We start from the raw sequence: 17211 nt of genomic DNA, 5'->3' as shown, positions 1-17211 counted from the left end.
TGCAAATTGAAGAAGTTGCGAAAAAGAAGAAAAAACTGGCTACATCTGGCATGCAAGCTACACTGCTTTGTTTATCCAATGCTCTCGATATATTCTCAAAGTAAATAACCTTACAGTGTGGCAGTCCCTGTCGAGTGATAGGCATGTAGCATACAGTATTTGTCATCATTATCATCAAAGAATGTGAAAGTGTGGTCCTTTAATAATGTAAAATATCAAGTCTGCAAGAGTTTCCTTTAAGAAATTGTACATGAAAATATTAAAAAGTATAATTAATTTACAAAAACAAACCTCCTCCCTGAAAGTCTTTTGCTTTACTTCGAATAAGCTTAATGAGGGAAAAACCTGAATTCTGCGGAAATGAAAACACTACAAAACCTGAGAGAAACACAAATGTGTGGCCCAAATCAGAGGGTGCATAGAGCCAATTGTAACGAGAATGGCAGGAGGACATGATGCAAATTGTGAAGGAAAACCAAAAACTGGCAAAATTAATAATACATTTATAGATCCTCCAAATTAAGGAATGTTCCAGTTCATTTAGAATAATTCGTTAAATTCTAGGCTAGCAGGGGCAGTAATAGTCGTGATGGTGATGGTAGTAGTAGAAGAGCATATGTACAGTACTCGAAATTTTTTAATATAAATTAAATAAAATTCTACATGCATCAAGTCACACAACAGCAACAATAAATGTCAAAGCCAGTTTCTTTTAGTCTATCAGTTACTGTAAGATTTGAGTTTATTCTTTGTCTTAGTCAATGCAGGTGCTACAAGGGATAACTGTCTTTGCCAGTATTCAGTTTACAAATTATTCTCTCTACAGTGACATCATCAATAATCTCTGCAGGAAATATCAATCATTTTGAACTTGATAAGTTGTCAGTGTTTCATCATGTGGACAGTACTGGCTATTAAGTGATATGTGTATGTTTGAATCATGGAAACTCCGCCTAAAAGTCACGACAGAAAGTTACATTCACAAAACAGAAAAATAATTTACAATGTATTAAATTTATGCAAAGGAGAAAAAAAAACATAACATTTTGACAGACTGTGCCTAATTGCTTCTTTCCTCCCCTCATTTCCTGCTACTTGTACCTATACATGGATATAAACACAATATTAGGTTGATGCATAAGTTCGTAGCATTCGTTGCCATGGTAGCTGTGTCACTATAGTACTATTCGTGGCTAACAAAAAAGGATAGGCTACGGCATGACGTCACAGTCTTAGTCATAACATGGCCAACAATGAACAAGTTTATATATAAATGCACGTTTAACATGAGTTTAATATAGAAATTCCTTTGTTTTTTAGAACTTTTAACATGTATTTATATTAGGCGATTGTCAAGATGTCAATGACTGGACCATGATAATCACGTGACTCTGATTCATGCCGAAGCCTGACTTTCTCGTTAGCCACGAGTACTATTAAATGAATGAAAGTACAGAAAAATGCTAAGAATTTATGCACCAACCTAATAGCAGCGCTCTATCACTCAGCGGCATTCCTGTATGTCCTGTACCAATATGTAGACAAACAGTTAATCTTCCACTAATGAAGTCCCACATCTTAGCATCATGGTCTAAGGCAGTGGCATAGCTGGAGACAAGCCTTGATGGCCTTATTTTCTAGAAATGGAAAAGAAGCCTTCCCCTTCCAGCCATTTACATAAAAAGGGACTGATCCTCACATCGACAAAGGAACAGTAGCAACCAGACCCTCATTAAGGAAAAATGTAGTGTTGACAATTATCTAACATTCTAATCATAAGACAAATTCCTGTTTCTATCGGTTTAGTCAGTGTATGTATATGCAGTGCAGTGATCAACTGAAACAATGTCTTCTGTTTTTTACTGTGAAAGTGGTGCGAAAGTTTGAGAAGCAAGAAATGAAGAGCAAAATTCAAATCCTGGTCTTTTGTCCCAAAGAATTCCTACAAGAGATGGTTTAAACCCTGGACCTTTGTCTCGGAAAACCCCCATAAAGAAAAAGGACCTTTTATTGTAAAAGAAGAGAGATTGCACACACAGACTGTGAAGGTGATGAAAAAAATCTAAATTTTTCTGTGTTCCATAGTTGATAAAGGGAACATCTTAATAAATAAGAACTTAAAATAATCATTTAACTGGGGATGCGACAGGTGTAGGAATTACCATGGTAAAGAAAATTTCATCCATCAATCTTGACAACTATCAGACTCCGAATGAAGAACACAAGAAGATTAAAGTCTCTTCCAAGCGAAGTGATGACTTCTCTCGTGACCTATTACGCAGGACAATCTATGAGTGCTACCGATATGGTGTATCACCTATTTCAAAGAACTTGATCCAAATCGTGTGGAAGAAGATGGAGCTATGTTTCCATTCTCTAGCCATAAATGGTTTATGTTCAAGTTTAATTATTTTTCTTATTTTTGTCTCTAATAAATTTAGATTCCTAAATAACATGGTTGTAACAATCGAATGCTTCATAATCAGGGTGCGAATTAATGGGGGGATTCCCCTCCTCCCCCCCGTTGGAAAGTTATCCCTCTCTCATAAATTCATATTAACATCCCTGCCAGGGATAGCTTCTATCCCCCCCTCACAAAATATAATTGTTTTAAAACCAGTATACTTACTTTATAAAGTAGGCTACGGTATAAAGTAAGCAAAGAAAATAATATTGATATATTGTCACCACTGGAAAGCTGACAACAATCAATAACTTAGGAATTACACATCTTATCTTAAGCCTGCTCATGGATAATTACGAGGCGCATCCAGAAAGTAAGTTTCCCTATTTAAAAAAAAAAAAGAACACACTTTCAGGAAAACATTTATTGGCAACAGGTACAGTAATGTTTCAGCTATTTTTCAACATAGCCACCATCAGAATTGAGACACTTGTCGTATCATGGGCTCAACTTTTGTATCCCTCTGTCGTAGAACTCTGCCGCCTGTGAATGGAACCAGCGTGTGACAGACGTCTTCAGCTCTTCGTCGTTGCCAAAACGCTCACCGGAGGACAGGAATTTCTTGAGGTGCAAGAAAACGTAAAAATCGCTGGGAGCAAGATCAGGACTGTAGGGTGGCTGATCAAACAACTCCCAGCCAAATTCCGTCATATGTGGACGAGCATTGTCATGGAGGAGCACAACACCTGCAGTATGCATTCCACGCCTCTTGTTTTGAATGGCACGTCGCAATTTTCGCAGTGTTTCACAGTAACGGTCAGCGTTCACTGTTTTACCTCTTGGAAGGAAGTCAATGAGCAGAATGCCCTTCCTGTCCCAGAACAACATGCACATCACTTTCCGTACCGACAGCATCTGTTTGAATTTTGTCCTGACCGGAGATCCACTATGCCACCAATGCATTGACTGCTGCTTGGTTTCCGAGGTGAAGTGCGAAATCCAAGTCTCATCGCCCGTGACGATCTTGTCAAGGAACTCGTCGCCGTCATCGTGATACCGTTGCAGAAATGTCAGTGCTGCTCCTAAACGTTGCATTTTGTGTTCGGGTGTAAGGTTTTTCGGCACTCACTTTTTTGAACAGCAGGTACTTAGTGACAATCTCATGCAACAAGGATCGCGATATCTGCAGAAAATGGCTGCTCAGCTTCGTAATCGTTCTCCATGATGCACTGCCGCACCAGCTCAACACGATCATCATTGATGAGGGACAGTCGCCCACTGCGCTCTTCATCATGGACACTTTGACGACCTTCGGAAAACTGCCTACACCAGCAACGCACCATCTGCTTACTCATGATGTTCGGCCCATAGACCTGACAGAGCTGCCGATGAATTTCAATTGGCGCAATGCTTTGTGCATTAAAGAACTTTATCACCGACCGAACCTCGCAGGCGGCGGGAGAAGGAATAAGAGCTTCCATTTCAGACCACTGCTACCACGCTACTGGCACCAGGCGGGACCTGTCCGGCTGGCATATGATTGATACGTCATAGATCTGTTACGCATGCACAACTGACACGGCTAATTACGTTTACTTTCAAGGGGAAAAAATCGGGAAACTTACTTTCTGGATGCACCTCGTATTATTATAATCAAGATGCAAGACAAGCAACTCAGTGCGACCAAGCATTGAGCCATGTCGAATGAGGATAATAATAATTTTATGTTAGTATTCTCTATCTAGGTTTCTATCCCCCCCCTCATCAGAAATCTTAATTCGCACCCTGTTCATAATGCATTAATAATGTGTATTAGGCGTTATTATAGTATAGTTTTTATTTATAGTCCTAGTTTTATTGCATTTATTTATTTAAGTTAGATTTAAATTTACGTTTATTTTGTTTTTTTATTGCTGTAATTAGTGTAATTTTATTACTGTAATTATTGTAATATTATTATAGTTAATTATTTTTCTTATTTTTGTCTCTAATAAATTTAAATTCCTAAATAACATGGTCATAACAATCGAATGCTTCATAATCAGGGTGTGAATTAATGGAGGTGATGGGGGGGGGGGATTTCCCCCCCCCCCGTTGGAAAGTTATCCCTCTCTCATAAATTCGTATTAAAATCCCTGCCAGGGTTAACTTCTATCCCCCCCTCACAAAATATAATTGTTTTAATACGAGTATATTTTATAAAGTACAGTATAAAGTAAGCAAAGAAAATAATATTGATGTATTATCATCACCAGAAAGCTGACAACAATCAATAACTTAGGTCATGGCTATAATAATATTTATTATCAAGATGCAAGACAAACAACTCAGCACAACCAAGCGTTGAACCGTATCGAATGGGACCGGCCCTTAAAAATTCATTGTTAACAACCAGATTTCAATTAGTGAACTTCTGATACTCACTATCTAGCATGTTAAACAGAACATCACGGAGAATATTTCGAAATTGTTTAAAATATTTTATGGTACAGATTATCCCATTTTTTTCGACTAACCCCGTCATTACCACAGATAATAAAGGTTCTACTGTATGGGTGAATCCAGAAATACGTACGGAGTGTTAGTTGGGAAACCTGAAGGAAAAAGACCTTTTGGATGGCCGAGATGTAGTTGGGAGGTATTAAAATGGATTTGAGGGAGGTGGGATATGGGGTGCATCCGAATTGACTCCCATTTTTCGGATTGGGTCTTTGACTATAAAATTCTAAAATCCGAATTTGCTACCGGTTACATCCAAATTGGCTCCAAAGGGACTCAAGTGCATCAGCATTTTCCTTCCAAGTTTAACAGATTTAGGACTGTCTACATTACGTAGGTCTGATTAAAAATGTTGTTGCAGTAAATCAGTACCTAAGCCAACAGCTTCGGATGTTTTAAATTTGTAGTAAAACTTAAAGATCACTTTAAAAAAAACCGCATCCGTGTAATATCACGTCGTCTGTATTCTTTCGCAATAGTTTTAAGAACGTTTTCTTTCTCAATTTGTGATTTACGTAATTCTATATTTCTTCTTGCTGTTCAGTTTGATGTATGTGTTATTTTGAATACTAATTAAAACATCAATAAAATTTAAAGTAATGGGATGAGCGGAATAGAACTGTGAATTCAACTTTTAATGGAAAGACTCACAGCAGTTAGTCGTATAGCAAATGGAATCCGAAAATTAGCCCAAATTTTAGGCGAGAAACTCGAGGACGGAGATATAAAACTCTCTAACATAAAATTACAAAAATCATCAACTTATGGGAGCCTATTCGGACGCGAATTGCTTATCTTTGCAGGTAAAAGGTAAAAAGGTAAAGGTATCCCCGTAACATGCCATGAAGGCACTTGGGGGGGCATGGAGGTAGAGCCCCATGCTTTCCATGACCTCGGCACTAGAATGAGGTGGTGTGGTCGGCACCATGCTCTAACCGCCTTTTACCCCCGGGAAAGACCCGGTACTCAATTTTATAGGAGGCTGAGTGAACCTCGGGGCCGTTCTGAAAGTTTGGCAACGAGAAAAAATCCTGTCACCACCTGGGATCGAACCCCGGACCTTTCAGTCCGTAGCCAGCTGCTCTACCAACTGAGCTACCCGGCCGCCTATCTTTGCAGGTAACATCCGAAAATATTTAGGAGCCAATTCGATGACTCATTTTAATCTGGGAGCCAATTCGGAAACACCAGATATGATGGGAGCGACTGGATTAATCTTGCTCAGGATAGGGACCGATGGCAGGCTTATGTGAGGGCGACAATGAATCTTCAGGTTCTCTAAAAGCCATTTGTAAGTATAATATATTTTGGTAACATAACTTATGTTCCTTGGACCTCGATTGCAGGAAGATGGCCTGGCCGATGCTTACTATGTACACAATTACTTATAATAATCCGTGGCGCTACAGCCCATGAAGGGCCTAGACCGACCAGCCGCCTGCTGGCCTCACGCCCACAAGCCGAAGCAGAGGTGGACGATCACCCAACTAGAATGGAGGTATCATGTGGTTAGCACGATGATTCCCCCAGCCGTTATACCTGGCATTCGCAACCGAATTTCGCTACCTATAGTAGCTACCCAAGTGCATGACGATGCTGGGTGGGCACCGGTCCCATATGCTGGCCGAAATTTCATGAGAAAATTTCTTCCCCCATGAGGACTCGAACCAGCGCGCATTCCATAACGCGAGTCCTAGGCAAGATCCCTTAGACCACGACGCCACGGTGCGGAACACATAATTACTTATTGCTAAAATATTAAGTCTATGCCTATAGTCTTTAACAAACGAAATAAATACCGGTACTGGAATTCATTGGCCTAATTTATTAAATTATTGTTAAGATAGCAATAAGTATGTCATAAGCTCATAACAGAACCAAATTATTACATGTTTGCTTATAGTTTCAAGAGTGGTACATAAATTGACAGCACAAAATACTTCATGGCTAAGAATAAGTTAACAGGTGAAACGAGGATTGAGCGGATTCCGACGATTTTGCAATACAAAATGTTCGAATTATAAAGCGAATTTGATGGAATTTTTTGTGGAGATGCATTTTAAAACTTAAGCATTCTATTGGTAATTGTTACAAGTAAAATAACTGTAGAGATATGTGGCAAATTACCTGTGAAATGAAACGTCCAACGTAATGTGAGTGCAAACGTTCTGTTTTCTAGTCAGTGAAACGATTTTAGTCACATGAAACACACGATACGATGTAATGTGAAGAACGCTGAACTGTTATTAATTCAATACGCACTGAAAAACACTCCGCTGGAGCATATAATACTACAATAAACACATAAATTTCACAACTGAACTTTCTTTCGAAGCCCGCCATTATGATACACAATGACGTCCTTCAACTGCCAACGTAAAAAACAAAACATCACTACTTCACGACAGCCACACTCAATCGCTTGCGTTTTCGATCAAATTCGTGCATGCACCGCTTTCCGGATCAATAAAGTTGAGGCTCTGATTCACAGTCAAATGACGGAAATTGTTAACATCCAGGCCTTCATATCCCTTCCAGCATTCCGTCATTATTGTGGTTTGAGCGGCGACATGTTTCCGAATAACACCAAGAAAAGTATCTTTGTCCCTCTTATTATTCGGACAAATCTCCAATCGCACTTCCTTCGTCTCACGATCTATCATGCCCAAAACCCGAGAACCCTCCACAATACGACCACCAGCCTAAAATTTCCTACGTCCAATCTTGCATTCATCAATTTCTACTATATGATTCGGCCCTCCAATTCTAGGTTCGTTCTTCTAACGGCGATCCACATTGTCAGAAAGAAAATAACACTTATAGCAAATAAAAGCCTACAAAAACCTAAACTAACCTAACCTAACGCATCATAAAAGTCTAAACTAACCTAACCTATTTCACTAAACTCCAAAACTAACCTAACCTGTCAATAAAACCTAAACTATCCTAACCCAACATTGCACAGTTTCGTATATGCAAAGCATAACAAAAGCCTAAACTAACCTAACCCAACTTCTCAACAAAATCCTAAACTAACCCAACCTAACCTGTCACAGATTTGCCTACACAAAGCATAAAAAAGCTAAAACTATCTAACACATAACAAAAACCTAAAATAACCTAACTTAATCTAAACCCTAAACAAACCTAACCTAACCAAAACCCTAAACTAACTTAACCTAACCAAATTTCTAACCTAACCTAACATAAACAAACCTAACTAAAACCCTAAACTAACCTAACCTAACCAAAACCCTAAACTAACCTAACCTAACCAAAATCGCAACCTAACCTAATCTAAAGAAAACCCTAACCTAACCTCACCTAACCTATCCTAAACCCTAAACTAACCTAACCCAACCAAAATCCTAAACTAACCTAACCAAATTTCTAACCTAACCTAACATAAACCTAACTAAAACCCTAAACTAACCTAACCAAAATCCTAAACTAACCTAACCTAACCAAAACCCTAAACTAACCTAACCAAAATCGTAACCTAATCTAAACTAACCTAACCTAAAGAAAACCCTAACATAACCTCACCTAACCTATCCTAACCAAAACCCTAAACTAACCTAACCTAACCAAAATCCTAAACTAACCTAACCTAACCTCATCAAAACCCTAAACTAACCTAACCTAAAACCCTAAACTAACCTAACCTAACCAAAACCCTAAACTAACCTAACCTAACCAAAATTCTAACCCAACCTAACCTAACCTAACCTAACCTAACCAAAATCCAAAACTAACCTAACCTAAACCCTAAACTAACCTAACCTGTCACAGATAATTATGCTTCGTATCATAAAAGTCTAAACTAACCTAACCTGTCACTAAAATCCTAAACTAACCTAACCTGTCACTAAAATCCTAAACTAACCTACTTGTCACTAAATCCTAAACTAACCTAATACGTAACGCATCATAAAAACCTAAGATAACGTAACCTGTCACTAAAATCCTACACTAACCTTATCTAACCTAACCTAACCTAACCAAAACCCTAAACTAACCTAACCTGTCACAGATAATTATGCAACGCATTATAAAAGTCTAAACTAACCTAATATGTCACTTAAATCCTAAACTAACCTAACCTGTCACTAAAATCCTAAACTAACCTAACCTGTCACTAAAATCCTAAACTAACCTAACCTATCACAAATCCTAAACTAACCTAACCTGTCACAAATAATTACGTAACGCACCATAAAAACCTAAGCTAACCTAACCTGTCAATAAAATCCTACACTAACCTTATCTATCCTAATATTATTTCAATGTACCGAAGTACATATGATATTTCCATGCAGATATTCTGCGTCATCATACGATACGTTCCATTATTCTTTCATCGTTATCTATCCTAAGCTAACCTGTCAGTAAAATCCTAAACTAACCTAACCTGTCAGTAAAATCCTAAATTAACCCAATCTGCCATAACAGTTCATTTTCTTACCTCTACACACTTCCCTCAAGTATGAAAACCAATCCGTGATCGTTGATTCCGCTACATCTGGTACATTAGTCTCATCGCACTCCCTTATTGTTTGGGAGTACGAAAACTCCCCACAAAGTGGACACTCCATATTTGCGGGAAGCAGACCTTTCTCCCGGCACCACTGTTGCGCTTCATTTTCACTATTAATAATGCTCAGCTTTCTAATATTAATACGATCACCTACTGCAGCCATTTCCACAACTACGAATTCCCGCTCGAACATTAGAAACTAGCGCGAAACATTCGTTATGTTATATCGATAGCTATGAATTTATACATTTTAAATACCCGCGTAACCATCCCGCTGCAATATTGCAAACTAGCGCGGAACGTTCGTAATGCCTCGTAAGTTATGTTGGTATGACATGTAAGATGGCTGGAAGTGCAGGAAGAGAATACGCTCAATCCTCGTTCAACCTGGGAACCATACGGATACCTCATTGACAACAATTATCTTAAAATACTAAAAAGAGTAGATTTGTCTGTGTTTGTCGAATGAATCTCATGAACATCATCATGCTTACGATAAGACACTTTTCATTGACAAATAATTTATTTTGTGTGCACAAGGTTGGAATTTTGGAGTAAAAGGAAAAGGAAGATATCCGTGTTCTGAAATTTATCCATAATTTTTAGTAGATAACAGAAAGTATAACTAATTTTCATCACGAGACAATGAATTCAAATTACGTACGTAACCTACAGTCGTACATTATCAAATGAGTGCAGTAAAAATAGAAACAATCTAGCCTATAACTTCATTTATTAAATAAAATTACTGCAGATATAAACGATTACGATATTATAGAATTTAGTGTGTGACATTTTAGAATATTAAAAAAAAACTTAAATAAATAATACTGTAAACACATCATCATTGTATTACACTTCCCTGAAATTAAATTACAGATACATCGTTTATTACTCACCTATTAGCCCGACAACACCTTTGGAAGACTCCAAAAATTGAACTGTATTAATTTTTCCATCTATTACTTCTGGAAACGGAAGCTGTACACTATTAAAAAAGTTTCTTTCTTCTTCAAATGGAATACCTCCATTTGAGGCAGACATTTTGCCTCCTTTTGCCTGCCTTTGTGGATTTTGTTTCTTTACGGCGTTGACATGTCATAATACGTGCCCATTTCAAGTAGCTCGGAACTTCATTGTTGGTTGTGACAATATATCGATCATGATATCGATGATCATAGGAATTTTTTTAACTCAATTTTATCTATGTCATGTTGTCATCTGATATTAGATAGAAAAGTCTCACTAACTGAAAACTCACAACTGTGTGAAAACTACATAAATAAATAGCATTACACTAGTCTTCCATGAAAATTAAACTCAAGGGTTCCACATTATACAAAACTAACACGACCTTCACAAAGATTATGAGGTACCATGGCATTACTCTGCCATCTATTGACTGACGGATGCACTTTTAATGTAACAAAACATGGCAGCATCTACAGAGTTCATTCTTGGGAACCGCGAAATTCGAACTGAAATAGTGAAAGTTTATAATTTATTGTTTTTTACAATAATTACTGTTTTTATTTTCCTAAGTTAATAGTGTTTTGTGTTCATTAGTGTTACTACAAACAATTAAATAGTTATAAACGTTTATTTCTTTTGTGATTTGTTAAAATTATAACAATTTCAGTCTGAACATTTTTCACAATGTCGGCCTACTGTACGATCAAGCACCATATTTCAAAGAGAAATGCAGAGAAAAAGGCTTACCATTTCCACCTTCAAGCAATACACTAACGCAGATTGATATCAATAGGCTACTCCTGTTTGAACGTAATCTCATAAGTGAAGTAGGAACAGAATGTCAGATCAGCTCTGCTTTTCTCGATAGTTTAGTGTGATCAATATGAAAAGCTTTATCATCAGAGAGGTAAACGAAGACAAGGACAACAATTTGAAGATGTTTTCCAATTACCGGCTAAAACAAGTAAAGCCAAACATCATGAATCACAACCAATTGAAACTAGCAATGCATATGAAGTGCTGAATACTTCTGAACAAATGGAGCATTCAAGTATTATTCCCGAAACTACTACACCTGGCACAAGTATAAATGTTCCAAAACCAAGAAACCACCACCAATCATTTTGCAATACAATAAAGATATGGAACTAATGAAATTATTTAAGACACAATTTCATAATGACACTTCTGCAGAGTACTTACCTCAAGGACAACTAAAAATAAAACCTACCACTACTGAAGAATGAAATATTATATTAAAATTACTTCAAGACCACAGTAGAGGATATTATACGTATAGAGAATTTGAGATTTCCAATATTAAGTATATATTAAAAGGTTTATCTCCCTCTTTTGACCAGGCAAATATAAAATTAATGCTTTTCAAGAGAATGAGATTACACTATTACATATTAGACAACTTAAGCGTACAATGTACGATAATGACACAAATAGCAAAGAAATAATTCCTCTTCCAGTATGGGTGCTTACTATTCCACGCACGCCAGAAATGACACAAAAATTAAAGCTCTTGACTGGCATTGAGCACATTAAAATATCAATTGAAAGCTACAAAAGTAACAATTCATTACTTCAATGCTACAGGTGCCAAGGCCTCGGCCATAAGGCACAACTGTGCACCTTACCACCTAAATGTGTCAAATGTGGAGTGGGTCATAATACCAGAGACTGCAAGAAACCTATTGAAATTCCGGCTACATGTACCAATTGTGAAGGAGAGCATCCAGCAAACTTTAGAAACTGCCCAAAAATCTTGAAATATCAAAAAAGGCAAGAGAATAGACAGTCTGCACAAAAACCTGTACCACCAACAACTTCATTTCCTAAATTGTGATCAACAACCTCGAGAATTCCTGGCTTCCAATATCATAGCAACAATGAAGAAACCACTGCTACAGATTTTGAGGACATTAAACATATCATCCAGTTTCTTAGAACAGATAACTTAAGTTTAAAAATAGTATCAAAAGTTTCAAGACACTAATTACAGATGTTAGACTCCAACCAGACAAGATGTCTAAGATATTTAGCTTCTGTGCAGGTTTTATTGATATTGTAGCTAATCTTTTTGACTAAAATGCCTAGTAATTCGTTTAATATAATTACATATAATGCTAATGGCATTTCTAGTGATTATCTGCTCTTTACAAACTTGCTTCAACGCTATGACATTGATATTGCATTAGTATGTGAAACTCGACTCCCTCAACAATTTAATTGGCGTATTCCAGGATATCGCATATACCATACACCAGGCCCAACACAAGGTTTTGGCAGTACTGCAGTAGTTATCAAATCCATTTTATCTCATAAGAAGTTACACCTCCAAAATTAAAAAATCTTCAGGCTACAACTATTACTACTACAATCAACAAACAGGAATTTCTTATTGCTGCCATATACCAACCAGCAATCAAAAAATTACTGTCAGAAGATTTGGATGCACTAACATCATTAAAACCTTCGTTCCTAGTAGGAGGGGACTGGAATTCTAAGCACAATCAGTGGAAATCACGGATTATAACACCCAATGGCAGAATTTTGCAGAGGCACTTTAATAAATTTCATTATGTGGTTACAGGACCAGACTCTCTAACAATTTCCCTACAAATAGTCATCATGCACCAGATATTATTGATTCTTTCATTCATTCTCCTAAATTAATAGTAAAAGAAATCCAAACTCTTGATGAATTGAATTCAGATCATATTCCAGTACTTCTCCAATTAGATTTTACATTAGAAAAAGAAATCATACGAGCAAGAATTAGGCATGTCATCCGATGGGATTATTTCCGAAAATATTTGTCTGACATCCACATTCCAAGACCAAACATTACTACTACAGGAGAACTAGATTTTCACGTGGAATGCCTGACTGAAACATTACAGTCGGCAAAATTTCAAGCTCTTCACCCAAATAAACATAACATGAACAGTACATCACCAGATATTGATCCACTAATCCTACAGAAGAAACAACTTCGAAAACGATGCCAACTATATCCAGTGGCGTATACTGGTTTAAGGGTCTGGGCTACCACGACCCTATTATTACACAAAATATATTTTAAAAACCCTATAATAAAATTCCTTACCTATTTATATGTGAATTCCAGACGTCTTGATTGGGACGAAAATACTTTGATAACTTCGTCATTGAAATTACAGTTGGGTTGCTTGCGAAGTTTCTGCAGAAATGACTTTTCAATGGACATCAGTGCCAAGCCGGATAAACATTCTTGTGTATGAGTTGATCTACAGTAGGATTTTATTCTCTTCAACGCAGAAAATGTTCTTTCTACCGATGCTGACGTAGCTGGTATTGTCACAATTAAGTTAATGTTGCCAATTTAAGGACTTCAGGAATAACTTGGTTCAGCTGGTTTTCATATATGGCAGATAATATTTCATGGATAGGTTTGTTCGAAAAATCAAAGACTTCTGCTGAATATATTACACTTAATTCATTTTTCAAACGTACTTGAACAAAGTGACTGTTATAGGACTGAAATAATTTGTTTAGTGTCTCATTCGGGAAGTTTTCTCTATAAGCAGAAAATTTTTGAGAGTCTAGAAGATGTGTGAACTGAAGCTTTCCATAATCAGAAAATCTGTCAGTAATTTCCATGTGCATACGATCTAGTATGCTGTAGTACAGCTGCCTGTATTTCAATTCATCATCTCCTTTTCTTCGCTTTAATGGTGGTTCCATTGTATTGTCTGAAGAATTTTCATTTTCCATATTACTCCATATGGACAGAAACCCACTACGTCTGAACTCAGCTATAGTATTTTTTAACTTTGATACCTCTTGCAAGCAGTATGCTATGTCTAGACTTTTTGTCTGAAGAATATTGTAGAGCACATATGTATGTGCGAACACTCTAGCATAGACTTCAAGACGAAATATATTCTGAAACTGTGTGAAAAAATACAAATATCCTTGAGCCTGCACAATTACATCATCATCCCAGTTTTCTTCAGAGTCATTACAAATGATATTTTCAAAGAAAGCAGTCAGTTGTTCTCTGTATTCCTTTACTGTATTTACAAGCCGAGATGTAAAATTCCATCTAGTTGGTGCTACTTTTGGGAGTTTCTTTTTCATAAATTCCTTGAGTTTTTCTGATCTTTTAGGAGATGATGAGAAAAATGCAGCTAAACCAGACAGTGTTTTGAAAAAAATGCGGCATTCTGGAATGGATAAAGTAGTTTGTTGCAAAACTAAATTGAGAACATGGCTGTAACAATGGACAAATAGTGCTTGAGGATACTTTTCTTGAACTTTTGTTTTTAAGCCATTAATATTTCCCGCCATAACTGAAGCACCATCGTATGTCTGTGCAATTAACTTATTGCCGACATTGTATTCTGCTATAACACCTTCCACATGCTGAAACAAAGCAGCAGCAGTTTTGCCCGAACTGACATTTGTGAATGCTATAAACCGTTCTTGAACATTGGCACTACTGTCGACATATCCTAAAACAGTGGACAATTGACTCTGATTAGAGCAGTTACTTGTTTCATCAACAACAATGGCCACAAAAGGTGCTTCTTCTATTTCAGATTTTATGTTCTTTATCATAACCCCACTTATAGCAAATATTAAGTCATTCTGAATTGCGGGAGAAGTACCACGGAATACTGTTGAACTCTCAAGATGATTGGCCAGTAAATGATCAAATTCACTTAAGGAACTTAAATATTCAATATAATTTCCTCTATTGTCTGATTCCACACTCTCATTATGATCCCAAAAAGCCAATTCTTGTTTTCCTAGAAAGCAGACTGCGTTAATAAGACGCAGTAAAATCTCCCGATTTTTTTTCACAAGAGCATTGTGTTGGTTGATGTGTAGAGCTTTTTGCTTATCTAGCTGTAAATCAATTCTTATCTTCCCAAAGTTTGCAAAGTTCATGCTACTATAAATATGAGCTTTTGATTTGTCGTGTTTTAGGACTGCCGTTCGAAGGAAGTTCATATTAGAAAACCCCTCTTTTGACCACACATTAGTTTCGCGGCTAAATAACAAACATGGCCAGCAAAATAGTTTAGACAGTTTAGAACTACCACACAACCAATTCCACTTAGCATATGATGTTGAAGTGAAATGGCGTGTGTACTCACGCTGTTTTTCTTTTACGTCCATGGACAAATTTAACTCAGGAGTTGGTCTTTCTCGTTGTATGTACGACGGTTAAAAGGCACTTTTAATAAACCTTCTATTACACAGTCATTTTCAACACAAACCTCTCCAGAAACTTGTTCTGCCATATTTTTCACAATATCACTTAATTGGGAAATTAAAAACTTAATAATTCACAATTAATATAACTCTTAGACACTCGATCAAATCACAAATTTAAAATACTGCACTGCAAAAACACAATCACATTAATGAGCTAGCGTACTAAGCGTATTGTTGCTTCGCGCCTTCGAAGAAACTGATCATAAGAGCAGCAACTCACCCGGCCTACACTGCACGATAGAAACAGAAGTGAGCGGGGGACGGGCAGTTGTGCGACGTGAGCGGAACGGTCACAGGCTACCCCTCGTAGCAGCGGTTTCTCCACTGATGCCGCCTTGACAACTTGTTTCTTTCGAGAGCAGAGAGCGCATATAAATCTAACAATTACTGTAATTTTAATTACTGTGGTAAAACTAATATGGTAATACAAAATTATTACATTATGTTATATTATAAACTATTTCTTTTGTAATTTCCTTGGGCTACCGCCGGTAGCCCCGGTAGTCCGCAAAATACGCCCCTGACTATATCGTGATCATGCAGCTAAAATAAAATTAAGTCAAGTCACAAGAACGATTCAAAAGTAATTGTTATACAGGGTAAAAAATTTAGGATACAATATCTTAGGCCATTTTGAGTGAAAAAGTTCATGTGAACATAGGTCCGTTTTCGAACAATGGCAGAGCTAGATGCATTTTTTTTTTTTTTTGGTAAAACGCCTCGCCCCAATGTGAATCAAAAGTTACCATATGCTGCTGACGTGAGAACTTGAGACAGGGTCACTGACCGCAATGAATGACGTAACATTGGAATCTGCATTGTGAGCGATGTAGATAAGAGAAAGAAGCCGGGTGTTGGGGCATTACAAATGTCCAATCGCCTGCCCTTGTCTGCCACAGAACCCGCAGATAACACAAATATACTATCATCAGTTCACAGCAGTTCAGTCAGCTACCTACAGTACAGTAGTTATACAGGTACAGTTATCGGAAGTGTTAAGTTATGTTTTTCAAAATGCTTTATACATTTTCGACTAAAGAATACGTCGATATTGTGTATGTGTGTGGTTTGTGCGATGTAAGTTCCTTGCATGCTGTTGCTGAATATGAATGACGCTTTCCGAACAGAAGGGTACCATATCGAACAGTACTTACTGTCTATGGGGTCAGATGAAAGACTTGGTATAGCAAAGGAAGGGGGAAACGAGAGAGGCGCTAATCGACCGTATTTTGGATGCGGCATAAAGAACATGCAACTCTCCCGAGCGATGAGCGCGATTCACACCCGAGCGCAACAGTGCATTGAAGCAGAAGGAGGTACCTTTGAAAATGTGCGAAAACATCGACCCTGACGTCTACAATATTAGCTATGTATGCATACGTGAATATAAACTTTAAATTTGTCCGTTATCTGTCTCGAAATGCGAGTTAGTACAATGGAATCTCAGAAGTTTTTGTGAAATCAAAGAGCCATCTCTCTGTAACCGTTCGAAAACGGAGCTATATTCCTATGAACTTTTTGGCTC

General features: G+C 37.3%; 1 protein-coding gene across 1 annotated transcript in view; it reads right to left on the bottom strand.

Annotated features, from left to right (window-relative positions):
• Positions 1-10568, bottom strand: part of LOC138701452 (pleckstrin homology domain-containing family A member 8) — a 28473-nt gene extending 17905 nt beyond the window's left edge. Inside the window, exon 1 of the mRNA XM_069828338.1 lies at positions 10340-10568. Coding sequence (XP_069684439.1) covers positions 10340-10484 — 145 coding nt within the window. The 5' untranslated portion in view covers positions 10485-10568. The remainder of the gene's footprint in view (positions 1-10339) is intronic.
• Between the last annotated feature and the right edge of the window lie 6643 nt (positions 10569-17211).

The sequence above is a fragment of the Periplaneta americana genome, chromosome 1 (assembly GCF_040183065.1).
Source record: "Periplaneta americana isolate PAMFEO1 chromosome 1, P.americana_PAMFEO1_priV1, whole genome shotgun sequence".
Lineage (NCBI taxonomy): Eukaryota > Metazoa > Arthropoda > Insecta > Blattodea > Blattidae > Periplaneta > Periplaneta americana.
Note: the sequence above shows the minus strand (reverse complement) of the source record. Positions and strands in the feature narration are given on the sequence as shown.